This window comes from Muscardinus avellanarius, assembly GCF_963383645.1.
Source record: "Muscardinus avellanarius genome assembly, chromosome: 12".
NCBI lineage: Eukaryota > Metazoa > Chordata > Mammalia > Rodentia > Gliridae > Muscardinus > Muscardinus avellanarius.
Window position 1 is genome coordinate 105,649,613 of NC_137798.1, and position 17,702 is coordinate 105,667,314.

Genomic DNA, 17,702 nt, shown 5'->3' on the forward strand with positions numbered 1-17,702 from the left:
GGTGCCAGATGACGAGCAAGGGCCTACCTTTGGCCCGGCCAGGGCGAGGGCCGGCGTGGCTGGCAGCGGCACAGCAGGCGGCCTCTGCGGGGGCCGAGACAGGTCCTGGGAGACAAGCGGGAAGAGGTGAGCGCGCGGTGTGCAGGCACCACTCTCAGACACCGCGCCCGCTGCCATCATTCCTCCCTAGAATCATCAATAACTCACACTCGGGGGGCGGGGGGGTACTAGGGATTGAACTTGGGCATTTTACTACACTCTCCAGCCCTGTCTTTTTATTCTTTTTCTATGGGGAGGGTCCCAGGAATTGAACGCAGAGGCATTCTACCTCCAAGTTATGCCCCAAGCCTGATTTTATTTTATTTCTTAACAGGGTCTTGCTAAGTTGCCAAGGCTGGCTTCGAATCTGTGATCCTCCTGTCTCAGCCTCCCAAGTACTAGGATACCAGTGTGTGCCATCACACCCTGGTTCATTCTTTATTTATATATTTATTATTATTATTTGCAGTGGGATGGAACCCAGGAGCATTCTACCTCCGAGCTACATGCCAGCCCTATGTTTTAGTCTTTTTCTTTTCTTTTTTTTTTTTTTTTTTGCGGTACTAAGGGTAGAACCCAGGGGCTTTTCTATCTCCAGGCTATACTGGCTATACTCCCAGACCTATTTTATATTTTTTATTGGAAACAGGGTCTCAGTTACTGAGAGCCTCACTAAGTAGCTGAGCCTGGCTTCAAAACTGTGCAATTCTCTCAACCTCCCAAGTGCTGGGATTACAAGCATACAGCACCACGCCGGCTAGTCTTTTTATTTTTCAAACAAGGTCTCACTGAGTTGCTAAGGGCCTCCCTAAGTAGCTGAGGCTGTTCACGAACCATGATCCTCTGGTCTCAGCCTCCCAAATGATGGATTACAAGCGTGCGCAACCATGCCCAGCTCATTTTTTATTTTTAAATTTTATTGTATTTATTTATTATTATTATTTGGGGGGGGTACTGGGGTTCCTGAAAACCCTTCTACCTCCGGGCTACACTCCCAGTCCTACTTTTTATATTTTTTTAATTTGGAAACAGGGTCTCTTAAACCAGCGAAGCTGGCTTCAAACCTGCACGATCCTCCTGTCTCCGCCTCCCAAGTGCGGGGATTACAAGCGTGCGCCACCACGCCTGGCGTTCATTCTTTATTTTCAAACAGGGTCTTACTAAGTTGCAGAGGGCCTCATTGAGTAGCTGAGGCTGGCTGCGAACCTGCAGGCCTCCTGTCTCAGCCTCCCAAGTGCTAGGATTACAAGCGTGCGCCACCACGCCTGGCTGACATGCTGCACTTTAATTGGCTGGGTCGTTGAGCCATGTGGCAAATCCTCGCCCACCAGCTGAGGGACCCCAAGGTGTTCCTGCTACAAGTTGCGCGGGGACCAGATGGCAGCCTGGCGTGGAGGTGGTGGCCGCTCACAGCAGCAGGACGTGTGCCCCTGGACGGGTGGCCTGAGGCCTGGGGAGCACCAACAGGGCCACCACCTTACCTCCTGCTCTGAACTTGCTGCCGCAGAGACCGACGGGGACATTTCTGTCTTTGGAGCTTGTGTTTCTTGCTCACCAGCTGAGTTGGTCTGTGAAAAGAAAGACAGAGTTCTTACTTGAAATGGGCACTCCACTGGGGCCCGGCTGCCCTGGCCTTGTCGGGAGTCCCCGCTTCACTCCCAGACACCCGCCTTCCCCGAGGACCGCTGCCCGGGGTGCTCTAAGGCTGCTGGGGGCTGTGAGGCCAAGTGGAGCCTGGCAAGATACTGCTACTCTGAGGGCCAGGTGCCCCTGCCCCCTTTCCTTATCGTGAGGCCCCGCCGCCCACCCCCACCACCTTCCCCTCCTGGCTATTCAAAGGCAGGACCTGGGAAGGGTCAACCCTTTGACTTCATCATGACTAATTTTTAGCCAGGTGTGATGGCGCGTGACTATAATCCCAGTACTTGGGAGGCGAGACAGGAGAATCACAGGTTGAAAGCCAGGTTCAGCAACTCAGTGAAGCTTGCATCAACTTAGCGAGACCCTGCTTGCAAATAAAAAAATAACTAGGGGTGGGGGTGCAACTCAGAGGTAAAATGCCCCTGGGTTGAATCACTAGCACCACAAGAAAGTAAAAATAAAAAGCAATTTCTATGCAGAACTGACGGTCCTCAGACCAACTATCCAGATGCTTCTCAACCTCTACAGGACCCAGAAGCAATTCTCACACCAACAGCCCACGGGCCTGTATGCAGGTGCACGCGCTTCCGCTGCCCGCGGTGTCTCCTCCCACATGGCAGGAGCCCCAAAGGGACAGCACCGTCTCCCAAGTGATGCTGAGGCCACTCCAGGCCACAGCGGAGCCCGAATGTGGTGAGTGTCCAAATACTGGGAGGAGCCGGGGAGGCCCGAGAGGGCGGTCCACCGCTGGCTCCCAATGTCCACATCAGATAGTCACCTTCCAACAGCGCGGTCAGCCCGCCACACTCGACGGGAAGGTAGTGCACTCACACACGTGCTGTGTGCAGGTTTAGAATTTGTATAGACATTCACGAGGGAAAGGCTGGATCAATTAGATAATCAACCAGGCTACAAGGATGTAAGCAACTGTCTTCCATAAATGAGAACCACCAGAGCAGTTAAGAGGTGACTACTAGGAGAGGAACGAGAGCGTTGAGGAATTGAATTTTGGCCATTTAAACCCCCTGGTTTAATTTAGTTGGTTAATTCATCAAAAGGATGCAAGCTCGGGAAGAGTAGGATGCTGCTTGCTGCTGGTGAGAGCCAGGCACTGCTTCCTCCGCAGAAGGCTGACACAGGAGACTCCGGCAAGGAGGAGCGGGGCCTGGTGCACACACACGGGGCGGCAACGACTGGCCCACATGACGCGCCAGCGGGGAGCATGCTCCACGAGGCGAGAGCAAGGGGCGCCCAGGGGACTCTCAGGCCCCACGCCTTCCCGAGGAGGGAAGGAAGGAAGGGGAGGCGTGCATACACGCGCACAGTACATGGGTCTCCACTTTTTGTAAGTTCAACACTTTCTAAATAAAAAGCCAGAAAACTGCCAGGTTTGGTGGCTCACACTTGTAATCCCAGTACGTGGGCGGCTAAGATAGAAAGATCACAGGTTCGCAGCCAGCCTCAGCTACTGAGTAGTGAGGCCCTTCACCACTTAGTGAACCCGTTTCAAAATGAAGAATGAGTACGGGGCTAAGGACGTAGCTCGGAGGTAGAATGCCCCTGGGGGCCGTCCGCAGTACCGAGGAAAAAGAAAAAAAGCCAGAAAACCAACACAGCAGGCTCCTCAACTCAGTTATGGGAACCTGCTCTCATTGTTCCAACTTTGCACACACTTCAAGTGGCTTCCAGAAGCTAGGCTTCACCTTACTGTGGCAGGAAGAGGGATGACTGTACTCTTCCTGGAGTGCTGCTGGGACTCACAGCAGCGGGGCGGGCAGGAGACGGCCCGCCCTGCACTCTGAGGAGCAGCTGGGCACTGCTGGAGGAATGTACGTTTGTGGCCAGCCCCAGCAACCTAGTGAGACTCTGTTTCAAAATTTAATTTTTTTTTTTAAAAAAGATCTTTCCCATCAATCATTTTTAAATTTTATTTATTATTTATTTTGTGGTATTAGGGATTGAATCCAGGGGCATTCTACCTCCGAGCTCCACCCTCCAGACCTATTTTATATTTTTATTTAAAAACAGGGTCTCTTAAGCCAGCGCGGCTGGCTTCGAACCTGCACGATCCTCCTGTCTCCGCCTCCCAAGCGCGGGGATTACAGGCGTGCGCCACCACGCCCGGCTTCTCAGCTCTATTTTTTTCAACAAAGTCTCATTAGGTTGATAGTCTCAGTACTTGCTGAGGCTGTCCTCAAACCCGTGATCCTCCTGTCTGAGCCTCCCAAGTACTGTGATTACAGGCAGGCGCCATCACGCCTGGTTCTCATCAGTCACGGAGACATAGTCACAGGGAAGTCACAAAAATGGTAACATGACTAATTACTATTTTTTGCAGTGTGAGTTCATATTCATAAAAAGATGACCCTAGTACTACCTCTGTGGCCAGGGCCAGCAGTGCAGGCCCGCCCGGGCACTGAGTGCCTCTCCACCAGCCCCACTCAGTGCGCTGGGAGAGCCCGTCTAGGAGCAGGCGCATGTCTCTGGCCTCACCCTGCAGCACCCTGGCTCGATTATGAGGTTGGCACAACTTTGAGATAAATATCAATCTTAATTTACTGATGTGTTTGTGCCCCTCAGCAAACAAACTGTATTCTACTATTTCTAATATATTGTAAATTAATTTGTCATTTTAAGAAAATAACTACTCACTCTAAATGCCAGATCATGTGCAAGAGGTGCAGTGTTGAAATACTCAAAAATGGAGTCCTGGAAATCAGGAAGTTTGAGTCCTGTGAGGAAGAAAGGAAGAATAATCAAGTCCAAATATTTAAAAGGCTGCTCGTCTTGTTAAATGAGAACATTCAGTGTGGAGCCAGGTGTGACTGGTGGTGCACACTTGTGATCTCAGTACTTGGGAGGCTGAGACAGGACGCAGCCACTTACTGAGACCTTGTTTCAAAATGAGGAATAAGATAGAGCTGGGGGCACAGCTCAGAGGTAGAATGCCTGGGTTCAATTCTCACACACAAAAGTAACCCTCAATATTGTCCAGATGCCAGTTCTCCCTGATCTAACGGATCCGTTTGGTACGACCCCAGAGTGAGCGAGAGAATGAGCAAATCCACTTGGAAGGAAACCCAGGAGCACTCTCCAGGAAACCCTAGGAAGGAGGATGTGTGGGCTGGACAGGCGGGAGCGCTCTGGCACCAGCACCAAGCAGCTCTTACCACTGCCCGGTGGAACCCGGCAGAGAACCCACCAAGAGACCGGTGCCCACAGCGATCTCTCTCACGTGGGAGCAGGAAGGAGAGAATCCAGGCGAGAAAAATCTTGGCAGAGCCCTCGGACTGCTGCGGGTGGAGTCCAGATGGCGCAGCCACCTGAACTTGAAAAGTGAGACCCAGCTGACGTGGAGGCACACGCCCATCATCCCAGTACTTGGGAAGCCGAGGCAGGAGGGCAGTGTGAGGCCATTCTGGACAACACAGTGAGACCAGTCTCTAGGTTTTTCTTTAAAAAAAAAAAAAAAGCCCTAAAAATATTAGAAAAAACATGTGTGGCTCCCTTAAACAGTTGGGAGTTAAGACTATTTTCCTAACTATGACTCAAAAAGGGATAGGAATTAAAAATATATATATTTTTTGATACTGGGGATGAAACCCAGGGGCATACCTGCAAGCCACACCCTTTTTATTTTTATTTGGAAACAGGGTCTTGCTAAGTTGATTAGAGTCTCATACTTGCTGAGGCTGTTCTTGAACCTGCGATCCTCCCATCTCAGCTTCCCAAGTACTGGGATTACAAGCGTGCACCACCACACCTGGCAGGAGTGATAAATCTGACACAAAAAAACTTTTCTCGGCACAAAAAAAGAAACAACAACAACAACAACAAAAAACATAAGCAAATTTCCCACTTTGATTTCATTTCCCACTTTGGCTTCAAAGTGGGAAAAATACTCGCAACCCTCATCACAAACAAAAGGTTTTTGTGCCTAATATATAAGAAGCTTCTAAAACTTAAGACTAACAACCTAAATTTTAAAAATATAGGCAAAAGAGTGCAGCTTTAACTTAGAAGATGCTCTACTGCACACACTCAGCACAAATCCCAAGTAGCAAGGCCGCTTTGGCCTGGGTCCAGGACAGGCCCAGGAGCAGCAGCTCTGCACGTGCCGCTGACTTGGCAGCCCTCTTCTAGGATCTACCCAGAGATGAACGCAAACACGGGATGCTTCACTGGCGAAGGTGGCCGCGTGGCGCCCAGCGCTCACAGCACGAAGACGCTGCCTTCTGTGAGCAGGGCTGGGGGTGCGCAGCAACACACGGGTGCTCTTGCTTTGTTCTCAACGTGGAAAAAGGGACAATAAACCAAAAATTGTGGCTACCTTTGGGAAGATTATCTTTCTACCATTTCAAGATTTTGACCTTGGAATTACTTAAGTACTTTATATAACTAAACTACTAAATCTAAAAGGAAGCATAGAAAATAATAGCATTCTTTAGAAAAGGCTGATATTGAAATAACTCAAAACTGTAATTATAATTTACCAGTATCGGCTCTAAATTTTTCTTCCATCTTTTTCTTCAGAATTTCCATTTCTTCTAATAATTCTCTGTTTTTGGCTTCAGAATCCTTTAGTTTACTAAAATAAAAATAACAGCTTTAGGTGCATGAGAAGAGGTCATCTGCGCACACTTCAGGGTGGGAGAGGACGGAGGCCGGGAGCCCCGGCTCCTGAGGAGCCCGAACACGGCAGGTGCTCGGCATGCTCCGGCCTTGCTACCTAGCACACCCCGGAGAGCACAAATGCTTCCAAAGCATTAGCATCCCAGTGAACTTTAAATGACGTGGCCCAGGGAGGTGCATCCCATGAAGCGGCAGGTGAGCTCTGACACCTGGGATTTTGTTCCTAGAAGAGCCTTCCAAGATGCAAGAACACACAGCCCAATTGCTAGACTCCCCCGTGATCAGCAAGGTGGCAGGTGGACTGGAAGTGCTGCTGCTGCCCAAGCGCTGGGGCCCGGGGAGTCTAGGTTTTAGTGGGCAGGACAGAGGAATGGAGGGGTAAGGTCTGGCCTGGAGGCGAGCACGTCAGGCTGGGGCTCTGTGGTTGCCAGTGAGCTTGCCAGTGAGCTGGCAGTGACAAATCACTGCACCACTGTGCAACAGCCTTGTCACTGGTGAAACAGGGGTAGTCACAGTGCCTGCCTCATAGGGACCTGTGAGAGCACAAGATCTAACAAGACAAAGTTCTTCAGGCCGCCCTGGCACGATGGAGGTACACTTAAATGGCAGTGGCTATTAATTTTAGTCCCAAACCGAGGGTCTGGGTGCGAAGTCCTCTCGTGGCAGGGCTGGCCTGTCCCTCCGTTGCAGCAGGCCTAGAGTTTATGGAACTTAAGTTCTCATGTCCTGAGCACAGGAAGCAGCCCCTGCAAACTGCTCCGGGCTGGGGAAAACCTGAAATAAGACACACCACCATCACCCCCCCCCAGAAAACATTCTGCGCTGACGAATGGAGAGTGGCACCTGCCTCGGGCACCACACCGGCCTTAGCATTCCTGGGGATGCTGAGCGCGTCCCTGCAGGGAAGCACACTAAATCCAGCCAGCTGACTCTCAGAAAGCACCTGCCAAGAACCAGGTCATACACTCCTCGACATGCTTGCCGGTCAGCCTGGCTCGGGTTCCACACGGGGAGCACGGGCCCGCCCGGCTGCGGTGCAAGCGCACACGCTCCTGCCGGGGGGAGGAAGCACCGGTACCTTTCAAAGGACAGACTGGAGTCTTTGACCTTCCTCAGCTCTTCCTGAACAAGCTGCTTGGCGCGGATCTCCGCCTCTAGAGCTGACTGAAGCTCCAGCCGCGCCGACATGTCCAGCTTCTGACTACGGCGGACTTTCCAGAGTGGATCCTGTGACATTCGTTAACACGTTAAAATGCATTTTTAAGCTATTCATGTGTAAAAATGAATGCAAACAAGTAATTCATCTTTTTCTAATCTTAAACTTAACTACTATATTTCATTATTAATCCTCTTACAGTATCAAATTCATCAGACATGATTTATTATTTGTGTGTGGTACTGGGGATGGAACCCAGGGACTTTCTACCTCCGGGCTATACTCCCAGACCTATTTTTATTTTATTTGGAAACAGGGTCTCACTAAGTTTCCGAGAGCCTCACTAAGTAGCCGAGGCTGGCTTTGAACCTGTGCAATCCTCCTGTCTCACCCTCCCAAGCGCAGGGATTACAAGCATGCGCCACCACAACCGGCTGATTATTATTATTATTATTATTATTATTATTATTATTATTTGTAGTACTGGGGTTCCTGGAAGCCCGTCTACCTCCAGGCTACACTCCCAGACCTATTTTATAGGTTTTATTTGGAAACAGGGTCTCTTAAGCCAGCACGGCTGGCTTCGAACCTGCGCAATCCTCCTATCTCAGCCTCCCAAGCGTGGGGATTACAGACGTGCGCCACCACGCCCGGCTATTGTTATTATTATTTTTTAAAGATACTGGAGATTGAACCCAGGGGAGTTCTACCTTTGCACTACACCCTCAGCCCTTATTTTTTGTTTTGAAATAGGGCCTCACTAGGCTACTGAGGCTGTCCTCCTGACCCAGCCTCTGAAGTACTGGAATTATAGGTATGCACCATCATGTCCAGTTCTGATCTAGTTTTGGTATTTTCTAACTCTTATCATTTTTAGAAGTCCTTTTAGTCAGGCATGGTGGCGCATGTTTGTAATCCCAGTACTTGGGAGGCTGAGACAGGAGGATCCCAAATTCATGGCCAGCCTCAGCTACTTGGTGAGGCCCTCCACAACTCAGTGAGACCTTGTTTCAATAAAGAATAAAAATTAGGGATGGAGCCAAGCGTGGTGGCGCACACTTGTAATCCCAGTACTTGGGAGGCTGAGAAAGGAGGATCACAGGTTTGTGGCCAGCCTGTTACTTAGGGAGGCCCTCCACAACTTAGTTAGACCCCGTTTCAAAATAAAGAATAAGCCAGGCATAGTGGCGCATGCTTTTAATCCCGGTATTTGGGGAGGCTGAGACCAGAGGATCGCGGTTCACGGACAGCCTCAGCTACTTAGGCCCTTTGCAACTAGAAAATAGGGCTGAGGGTGTAGTTTGGAGGAGTAGAATGCCCCTGGGTTCCATCCTGAATACTACAAAAAAAGTCTTCTAAAAACTAGTTTACTTATTATTTTTTGGTACTGTGGATTAGATCCAGGGATATTTTATATCTGAGAGCTATACCCCCAGCTATATTTTATTTGGAAACAAGGTGTCACTAAGTTGCTGAGGCTGGGTATGAACCTGCAATCCTCCTGTCTCAGCCCCCGAGTACTGGTATTAAGGCATGCACCAGCCGGGCGTGGTGGCACACGCTTGTAATCCCCACGCTTGGGAGGCTGAGACAGGAAGATCGCACAGGTTTGAAGCCAGCCTCAGCCACTTAGTGAGGCTCTCGGCAACTTAGTGAAACCCTGTTTCCAAATAAAATATAAAATAGGTCTGGGAGTGTAGCCCGGAGGTAGAAAGCCCCTGGGTTCCACCCCTAGTACTACCAAAAAAAAAAAAATATATAAATAAATAAATAAATAAATTTTAAAAATAAAATGAATAAATAAAAATTAAAGCATGCGCCACCACACCTGACTGCAATTCTTACAGAGAAAATAAACATACCAAACACATCTAAAAAGTGTTCATTTACCTTGGTATTAACACTTAAAATATACGTTTCAAGATATCATTAAAAATTATTCTGATAGCCGGGTGTGGTGGCGCACGCTTGTAATCCCCGCGCTTGGGAGTCAGAGACAGGAGGATCGCGCAGGTTCGAAGCCAGCCGCGCGCTGGCTTAGGAGACCCTGTTTCCAAATGAAAATGTAAAAATAGGTCTGGGAGTGTAGCCCCGAGGTAGAAGGGCTTCCAGGAAACCCAGCACCACCAAAAAAAAAAAAAAAAAAAAAAAAAAATATTCTGATAAAAATAACAGCAAAAATACAGTTCTGCAATGAAGGAGCTAAAATGGGCACACCACAATCAAGTTATTGTCATGCTTAGAAGTGTGATTTGAAAATAAATACTACTTCTATTGTAAGCTTCCCAGGTTTGGTTTAAACACACACACACACACACACACACACACACACTCTCTCTCTCTCTCTCTCTCTCTCTCTCTCTCTCTCTCTCTCTCAGTTGAGGTATGATTTTTGAGTTATAATTAATGTACTTTTTTTTGGTGGTGGTATTGGGAATTGAACCTAGGGGTATTCTACTTTAGAGATATATATATACCCCCAGCCCTATTTTATTTCTTATTTTGAAACAGGGTCATGTACTTTTAAAAATTATTATTATATGGTACTGGGGATTGAACCCAGGGGCATTCTACCTCTAATCTATACCCTAGCCCTATTTTTTATTCCTGAATATGTATGTATTTATTTATTTAGGTACTAGGGATGGAACCCAGGGGCATTCTGCCTCTGAGCTTCGCCCCTAGCACTATGTTTTATCCTTTTTTGTTTGTTTTTGTTTTGCGGGTCTGGGATGGAACCCAGGGGCAGTCTACCCCCGAGCTACATCCCCAGCTCTATTTTTCATCCTTTATTTTGAAACAGGGTCTCACAGAGTTGCAAAGGGCCTCACTAAGTAGCTGAGGCTGTTCCTGAATCCTGACCCTCCGGTCTCAGCCTCTCAAATGCTGGGATGACAAGCGTGGCCACCATGCCGGGTACCCTTTACTTTTGAAACAGGGTCTCACTAATTTCAAAGGGCCTCATGAAGCAGCTGAGGCTGGCTGCAAACCTGTGACCCTCCTGTCTCAGCCTTCCAAGTACTGGGATTACAAGTGTGCGCCTTCGTGCCGTGGCGGTCTGCATGGAACTGGAAGTGTCTAGGACTGGCCTGCTCTCTTGGAAGGACCTTAGCCACGAGGAAGTGAGAAGGTGATGCTGTACAGTATCACGCGCATCCGGGTGGCCTGTTTCTTTCGACCCCCTGAACAGCATGGTTAAGTGAACTCATCACTAGTAATCTGGCACCAGGCAAAGCATGCCCTTAAGAAAATCAGAATGTCATGTTACAGTCTGAACCCACTCACATAAACATGTAACTTTAACACGTGATGCTTGAGTAAAGCCGGTACTCCAACAGGACTGAGACAGCGTAAAAGAAGCCTAAAATGCCACGTTGGTGGCTCTCCTTTACACTGCTGAATGCAGCTGAGTGGCAGACAGAAAGCCACTGCAGAGCATCACTCAACAATAGCCTGGCCGGGCGTGTTGCCCACACCTGTCATCCCATGGCGAGGCTGAAACAGGACAATCTCAGGTTCAAGGTCAGTGCCAGCAGCGTGGCAAGGCTCTCAGCAACCTCGCGAGACTTTCAAGACAGCCTCAACTACTACTTAGCAAGGCCCTCTGCAACTCAGCCAGACCCTGCTTCAGAATAAAGAATACAAGCCAGGCGTGGTGGCGCACGCTTGTAATCCCCGCGCTTGGGAGGCGGAGACAGGAGGATCGCGCAGGTTCGAAGCCAGCTGCACTGGCGTAAGAGACCCTGTTTCAAAAATATAAAATAGGTCTGGGAGTGTAGCCCGGAGGTAGAAGGGCTTCCAGGAACCCCAGTACCACCAAAAAAAAAAAAAAAAGAAGAAGAAAAATAGGACTGGGGGTGAAGCTTGGAGGTAGAATACCCCTGGGTTCCATCCCCAGTACCGCAAAAAAAAAAAAAAAAAAAGAGAGAACCAACTTGAACTCTAAATGACCTTTATTAATAAAAGAGAGGCTTGAGGTGTGTTGAGGAAGTCGGCTCTCTTGCCTTCTCCCTCTCATCTAAAAACTTTGTCTTGAGAGAACTGAATCCCACTGACCCAGGACCCTGCTACCACCAAGCGCAGAAGGGTGGCACACACACCGAGAATCCCAGGCCTCCAGGCTGAGAAGGCAGGAGAAAGCAGGAGGCATGTTTGATGCTGTCTCAGAATCTTAGCAAGACCCTATTTCAAAATAAAAAAAAATAACAATGTAGCTTAAAGACAGGATGCTCCTGAATTCAATCCCCAGTACAAAAAAAAAGTGCTGGGGGTGTAGCTTGGAGGTAGAATGCCCCTGGGTTCGATCTCCTGTGTCTGTGTCTGTGTCTGTGTCTGACACACACACTGGAAGTGGACAAGGAGGAAGAGCCAGCAGTGCCCTCGCTAGATATTAATTAATAACGAGTGTGAGGAGGGCCTCAGCCTCGGCCTTGAGGCCACCGTGCACTGGACAAGTCTGCTCAGCACTGACAGGCGAACACTAACTTTTCTTAGAGAAGGAAATACATTCCCATTCAGGTCGCCCTTCAACATGAGGGACTGCTGACACCTGACACCATAGCCTGCAACAAGCGCCCAACCAAGGCATTCTGCTAAAGGGACCTATCGCAGCACTCCTCCATCTCTGTTGTTGGGCAGAGGTGACGGGTGGACCCCAGGGCCGCGTGCGTGCTGGGCAAGCACTCTGCTCTGGGCGACACCTCCGGCCACACTTCCACCTCTTGGTGTGTGTGGTACTGGGGATTAGAGCCCAGGTGCTCTACAAATGAACTACAACCCAAGGCCCACGACACAAAGTTGCCCAGTTGGCCTTGGGCCCGACCCTCTTGCCCCAGCCTCCCACGCTGCTGGATTCCAGGTGTGCACTACCACACCTGGCCTGACCTTTAGTTTTTCTTTCTTTCCTTCTTCCTTTTCCTTCTTTGGGGCACCTGGATTGAACCCAGGGGTATGCTACCTCTGAGCTATACCCTCTATCTTATTTTATGTTGGAACAGGGCCTAAACAGCTGAGGCTGGCTGCCACCCTGCCGTCCTCCTGCCTCGGCCTCCCAAGTACTGGAATTACAGGCAGGCAGCTCCCACTGTCATCTTGTATGGGGTTTGTGCACATAATTTATTTAATGCTGGTCATAAGTTCTGGTAAACGTGTATGTGTAAACATGACTAATAAAACGGAAAATGGAACAATAAAAATGGAACATTCTAACTGGTGTTTATCAGTCGAAAAACAATGTTTTTCAATTACAGAACCAAGCCCACGGTCATACTCCTTCCTTCTGTAATCATGAATTACTGATGTTTCCACAGGTATTGAGCTTCTGTGAGTGTGAGGGGTACGGGGGATCGAATCCATGGACATTCTACCTCTGAGCTACATTCACTTTTAATTAATTAGCGTGTTAATTAATTAATATGCAATACTGGGAACAGGGGCATTCTACCTCAGAGCTACGCCCTGAGCCCTATTTTTTCTTTTTGGTGGTACTGGGGTTCCTGGAAGCCCTTCTACCTCTGGGCTACACTACCAGACCTATATTTATATTTTTATTTGGAAACAGGGTCTCCTAAGCCAGCGAGCACACCTGGCTTCGAACCTGCGCGATCCTCCTGTCTCTGCCTCCCAAGCGCGGGGATTACAAGCGTGTGCCACCACGTCCGGCCTATTTTTTTATTCTTTATTTTGAAACAGGGTCTCACTAAGTTGGGGAGGGCCTCACTAAGTATTAGCTGAGGCTGTCCATGAACTGTGATCCTCCTGTCTCGGCCTCCCAAGTACTGGGATTATAAGTGTGGCTACCACCCCCGGCTCTACATGGGTGTTTTTAAACTGGACCCAGAGCTGGGCATGGTGGCATACACTTGTAATCCCAGCACTGGGAGGCTGAGACAGGAGGATGGCACGGGTTTGAAGCCAGCCTCAGCTTAGTGAGACCCTGTTTCCAAATAAAGTATAAAAAAAATAGGTCTGGGAGTATAGCCTGGAGGTAGAAAAGTCCCTGAGTTCCACAAAATAAGTAAACAAACAAACAAACTGGACCCAGAAAGTGGTGGACGCATCCGCCTGGGGCTGCTGCTGTCCAGGAGCAGGAGCTGCGCTGCGTCCCTTCTGAAACCCAAGTTCAAAACACAGACGCCGACGGCTAGGGTCGGGTCAGTGAACACCGCGCCCTGCTGAAGACCTGGGAGCCGCATACGCAACAGGTGCACCAGGGGAAGCGCCATCGGAAGGAGCGTGGTCGCCGGGCAGCCCTGGCGCTCAACGCAGGGCTGAGGGTAGCTGGCCACAGGAGTTGCTCTTCACTGGATATACTAACGGCCCGCTAGACTCAGGATAAGACCCTTCAATAGTAAAATGCAGGTGTTCTGACAAATCTTACCAGTGTTCTTGATCCCAGACTGGAACTTCTCAAGGTCTCCAGCTCTTCCGTCATCTTGGAAGCAAGGGCTTGAAGGTAGCCCCGGGCATCCTTCTCGTCACTGACCCTGAGGGGGTGCAGATGTGCAGTCTCGTCAGGCAGGACTACCCATGCAAGGAGCCCAAGGAGCACACCGCACCCTTGGCAGCACGCAGCAGCGTTCACCAGAGCGCAGTCCCCGCTGTGAGCAGAGGCCTGCCCTCCCTCCTGGCCTCCGGGGGCACGCGCCGTTGCTCACGAGAGCGCACCGCCTCCCTTTCGTTAAGAGCGAGAGGGGTGCAGTCGGGTAGACTCGCGCCCGTGAGTGAGCTGGCGCTGTGCCCCACCCCGAGTCCCATGTGCTCACACCTAGAGACTCGGGAGGGCGCAGCGCTGCTGCCTCCACCTGCAGGAGTAGCAGAGGCGGGCAGGCAGGAGGCGGGCAGGCGGCCAGCCAGCTCCCGCAGGGCCGCCCTTCTCGGGTCTTGCCGCACGTACCACTGAATGATCTCCGCGATCTGAGCTTCCCAGTGTGCCACCGACTCCTTCTTGGCCGCCAGGTCTTGCAGCTCATCCTCCAGCTGTCTGTTTTGGGCTGTGAGTTTATCCACAAAGGAACAGAGCTGAAATGAACAGTGCCAGCACACTGTCGGTTAGTCTGGCGCCCTCTCACTGTGACGGCACGATCTAAACAGGAGGTCCTGGCCAGGCGTGATGGCACGGCCTGTGACCCCAGCATCTGGGAGGCGGAGGCAGGAAGACCGAGGTTCAAGGCCAGCCTCAGCTACTTAGTGAGCCCCTCCACAACTTAGTGAGGCCCTGTTTCAGAATAAAGAGTTAAAAACAGGGCTGAGGGTATACCATGGAGAAGAATGCCACTGGGCTCAATCGCCAGTACTGTAAAAAAAGTAAGAAATGAGGCTGAGACAGGAGGATCACACAGGTTCAAAGCCAGCCTCAGCTACTGAGTGAGGCTCTCAGCAACTTAGTGAGACCCTGTTTCCAAATAAAATGTAAAACAGGTCTGGGAGTGTAGCCGGGAGGTATAAAGCCTCTGGGTTCCACCCCCAATGCCACCAAAAAAAAAAAAGTAAGAAATAAAAAATAAACATATAATAAATAAAACAGAGCTGGGGGTATAGCTCAGAGGTAGGATATCCCCAGAGTCAATCCCTAGTACCCCAAAACAAAAACAGAAATTTTAGAGATTTTGAACAAAATTTTCTTTCATCCTTTTTTTTTTTTGTTTTCCAGTACTAGAACCCAGGGGCATTCTTCCTCTGAGTGACACCTCCAGCTCCAAATTTTTATTCTTTATTTTTTGAAACAGGGTCTCACTGCGTTGCAAGGGGCCTCACCAAGTAGCTGAGGCTGTCTTCGAACCTTGATCCTCCAGTCTCTGCCTCCCATATGCTGGGATTACAAGCGTGCTCCACCAAGCCTGGCCTAAACATTTTCTTTCATTCTTTCATTTTTTTTTCTTCTTCATTTTCTTTCATTCTTATGAGATTTTTCCAGACTAAGTATAGAAAACTAATGGTATCTAACTTAAGTCACATTTCAGTTCAAATCTAATCCTTAAAGTGACTGAGCCAGTGATTAGGAGTTCATTTTTTATTCATTTCATTTTAGATAACAGAGATTGAGCCTAGGGCATTCTACCTCTGAGATACACCCTCATCCCTTTTTCACTTTGGAGAGGGTCTTGCTAAGTTCCTGATTCTGGCCTCGAATCTGCAGTTCTCCCGGTCTCAGCCTCCCAAATACTGGGATTACAGGTCCATAGCACCATGCTGGCAATTGTAGCCTTTTTGGGGGGTGTGGGGGGTACTGGGGATTGAACCCAGAAGCACCCTACCTCTGAGGTCCACTCCCTGCCTTTCCTCTTCTTAATTCCGCACTAGATCGCTGAGTGTCCTGCCTGGCCAATTACCAGCTTTGAACTGAATGAGAACATTCCACTGGGTGTGTAGCTCAGAGGTTGACTGTCCCTGACTCCAATCTCCACTGAAGACAGACAGACAGACAGACGCACGCACACACAACTTCCAAAGGACTCGAGAATGAAGACTCCAGGTGCCCGGCGGGAGGTACCTTTTCGTTTTCCGCAGTCAGCTTCTTGTTTTCATCGCAGAGCAGCGCCCGTTCCCGCTCGTACTTATCTCGCGCTGTGCCTAGAGCTTCCTCCAGCTCACTGTGCCTGGGGTGGTGCGAGAGAAACGGGCACAGGCTCAGGCTGCGCTCGGGTTTGCACATGGCGGGGCAAGCTTCCGTCCTCTGCGAAGAGTGGTGCGTGGGCACTTACCACTCACGCTTGGACTTTTCTAATTTATCTTTTAACATTAAGATTTCTTTCTGCAGGGCCAGCTGGTGGCTTTCTGAATCCTGCATCTCCTTTTTCACATTTTTCACTTCCAGCATATGTGAGGCCTCACGTCGGACCAACTCCTCATAAAACGAGACTTTCTTCTCAAGCTCCGATTTGATTTTGGAGATCTCCTGCTGTTCTAACATGGGCCCTGGCCCCTGGCCTCGTTGCTCCACCTGCAGGCAAAGGTTGAAATAAATCGATGAATCTCTGTGTCCTCCCCTTGAGGCCCATGCTCTCTTCCGTCCCTACCAGGTATAGGCATAGCTCTTCTGTCCCCTGGGCAGCTGCCAGGGACCTGGGTAATGGGACCCTTCTAACAAGGCAGGGTCTGGGGGCGGCTGGGTCCAGCTCTGCCTGGGCCTCCACGACATCTGTCCCACACTCACAGGGACAGGTGGCAAGGGCAGAGGCATAAAGGGAGGAGAGTGAGGGGACCAAAGCAGGACTGCAGGGCACAGAAAGGCTAGTGTGGCAGAGTGAGGCTGGCCAGGGAGGCGCTGGAGAGGCTCTGGAAAGGAGCTGGGCGCAGTCATAGGGCCCTACAAAGGGACCTAGACGTTCTGGTGGGTCCCAATGGCTCCATGCCCACCGTGCAGATAGCATACGGAGCCAGCTGACAAAGGGCCCGGGACATCAGGCACGCAGGGAGCACCGAGGGGAACAGCCTCAGCAGGCATGCGTGCTGGGGGTCAGGACACACAGGCTGAGACAAGGGAGGTGCAACAGCCAATGGGCCCTCCAGCTGCCTGCCACCACAGTCTGCTCCCTCCCTCCCAGTCTCCTGGAGGTCATGGGCTCCAGGGGCTTTTCCTAAACTGGATTTGGCCGATCCGAAAACGCGGGTATGAAGATCTCAGAGGTTAGTTCATACGACTGACCACATACAAGCAGCAATAAAGACACCCGCCTCAGAGGTAAGAGCCACCGCACATGCAGCAGCCAGGCCCACCCGCATCCTGCGCCTCCGTGGCCTCGGAGGAGGAGCACGGGGCCCAGCGCTACCTTGAGGGCCGCAAGCTCGCCCTCCACCTGCTGGCAGAAGCTCTCGCTGTGCTCGCGGAGCTTGCGTTCCTTCGAGGCCTCAGCGATGGCGTCCTCAAGCTGCGCTTCCAGCTACGAAAAAACAAGCCTTTTATTTGTTTGTTTGTTTATTTATTTACTTACTTACTTACTTACTTTTTTATTGGTATTGAGGATTGAACCTAGAGGCATTCTACCTCTAAGCTATGCCCCAGCCCCATTTTTTGTTTCTTTATGTGGAAAAAGGGTCTCCTTAGGTTTCTGAGCACCTCACTATGCTGCTGAGGCTGGCTTGGCCTCCTAAGTACTGGGATTACAAGCGTGCGCCACCCAAAAACAAAAAACAAACAAACAAAAAAAAACCTTCTATCTCCAGGCAACACTCCCAGACCCATTTTTATATTTTTATTTGAAAACGGTCTCTTAAGCCAGCACGGCTGGCTTCG

General features: G+C 50.2%; 1 protein-coding gene across 1 annotated transcript in view; it reads right to left on the reverse strand.

Moving 5' to 3' along the window:
* CDC42BPB (CDC42 binding protein kinase beta) overlaps positions 1-17,702 on the reverse strand; it is a gene marked incomplete at both ends in the record, with an annotated part of 113,308 nt that overhangs the window by 14,756 nt on the left and 80,850 nt on the right. The window contains 10 exons of the mRNA XM_080707347.1: positions 28-105; positions 1,521-1,607; positions 4,333-4,412; positions 6,174-6,268; positions 7,391-7,539; positions 13,848-13,953; positions 14,364-14,488; positions 15,960-16,065; positions 16,171-16,409; positions 17,239-17,349. Coding sequence (XP_080563473.1) covers positions 28-105; positions 1,521-1,607; positions 4,333-4,412; positions 6,174-6,268; positions 7,391-7,539; positions 13,848-13,953; positions 14,364-14,488; positions 15,960-16,065; positions 16,171-16,409; positions 17,239-17,349 — 1,176 coding nt within the window. The remainder of the gene's footprint in view (positions 1-27; positions 106-1,520; positions 1,608-4,332; positions 4,413-6,173; positions 6,269-7,390; positions 7,540-13,847; positions 13,954-14,363; positions 14,489-15,959; positions 16,066-16,170; positions 16,410-17,238; positions 17,350-17,702) is intronic.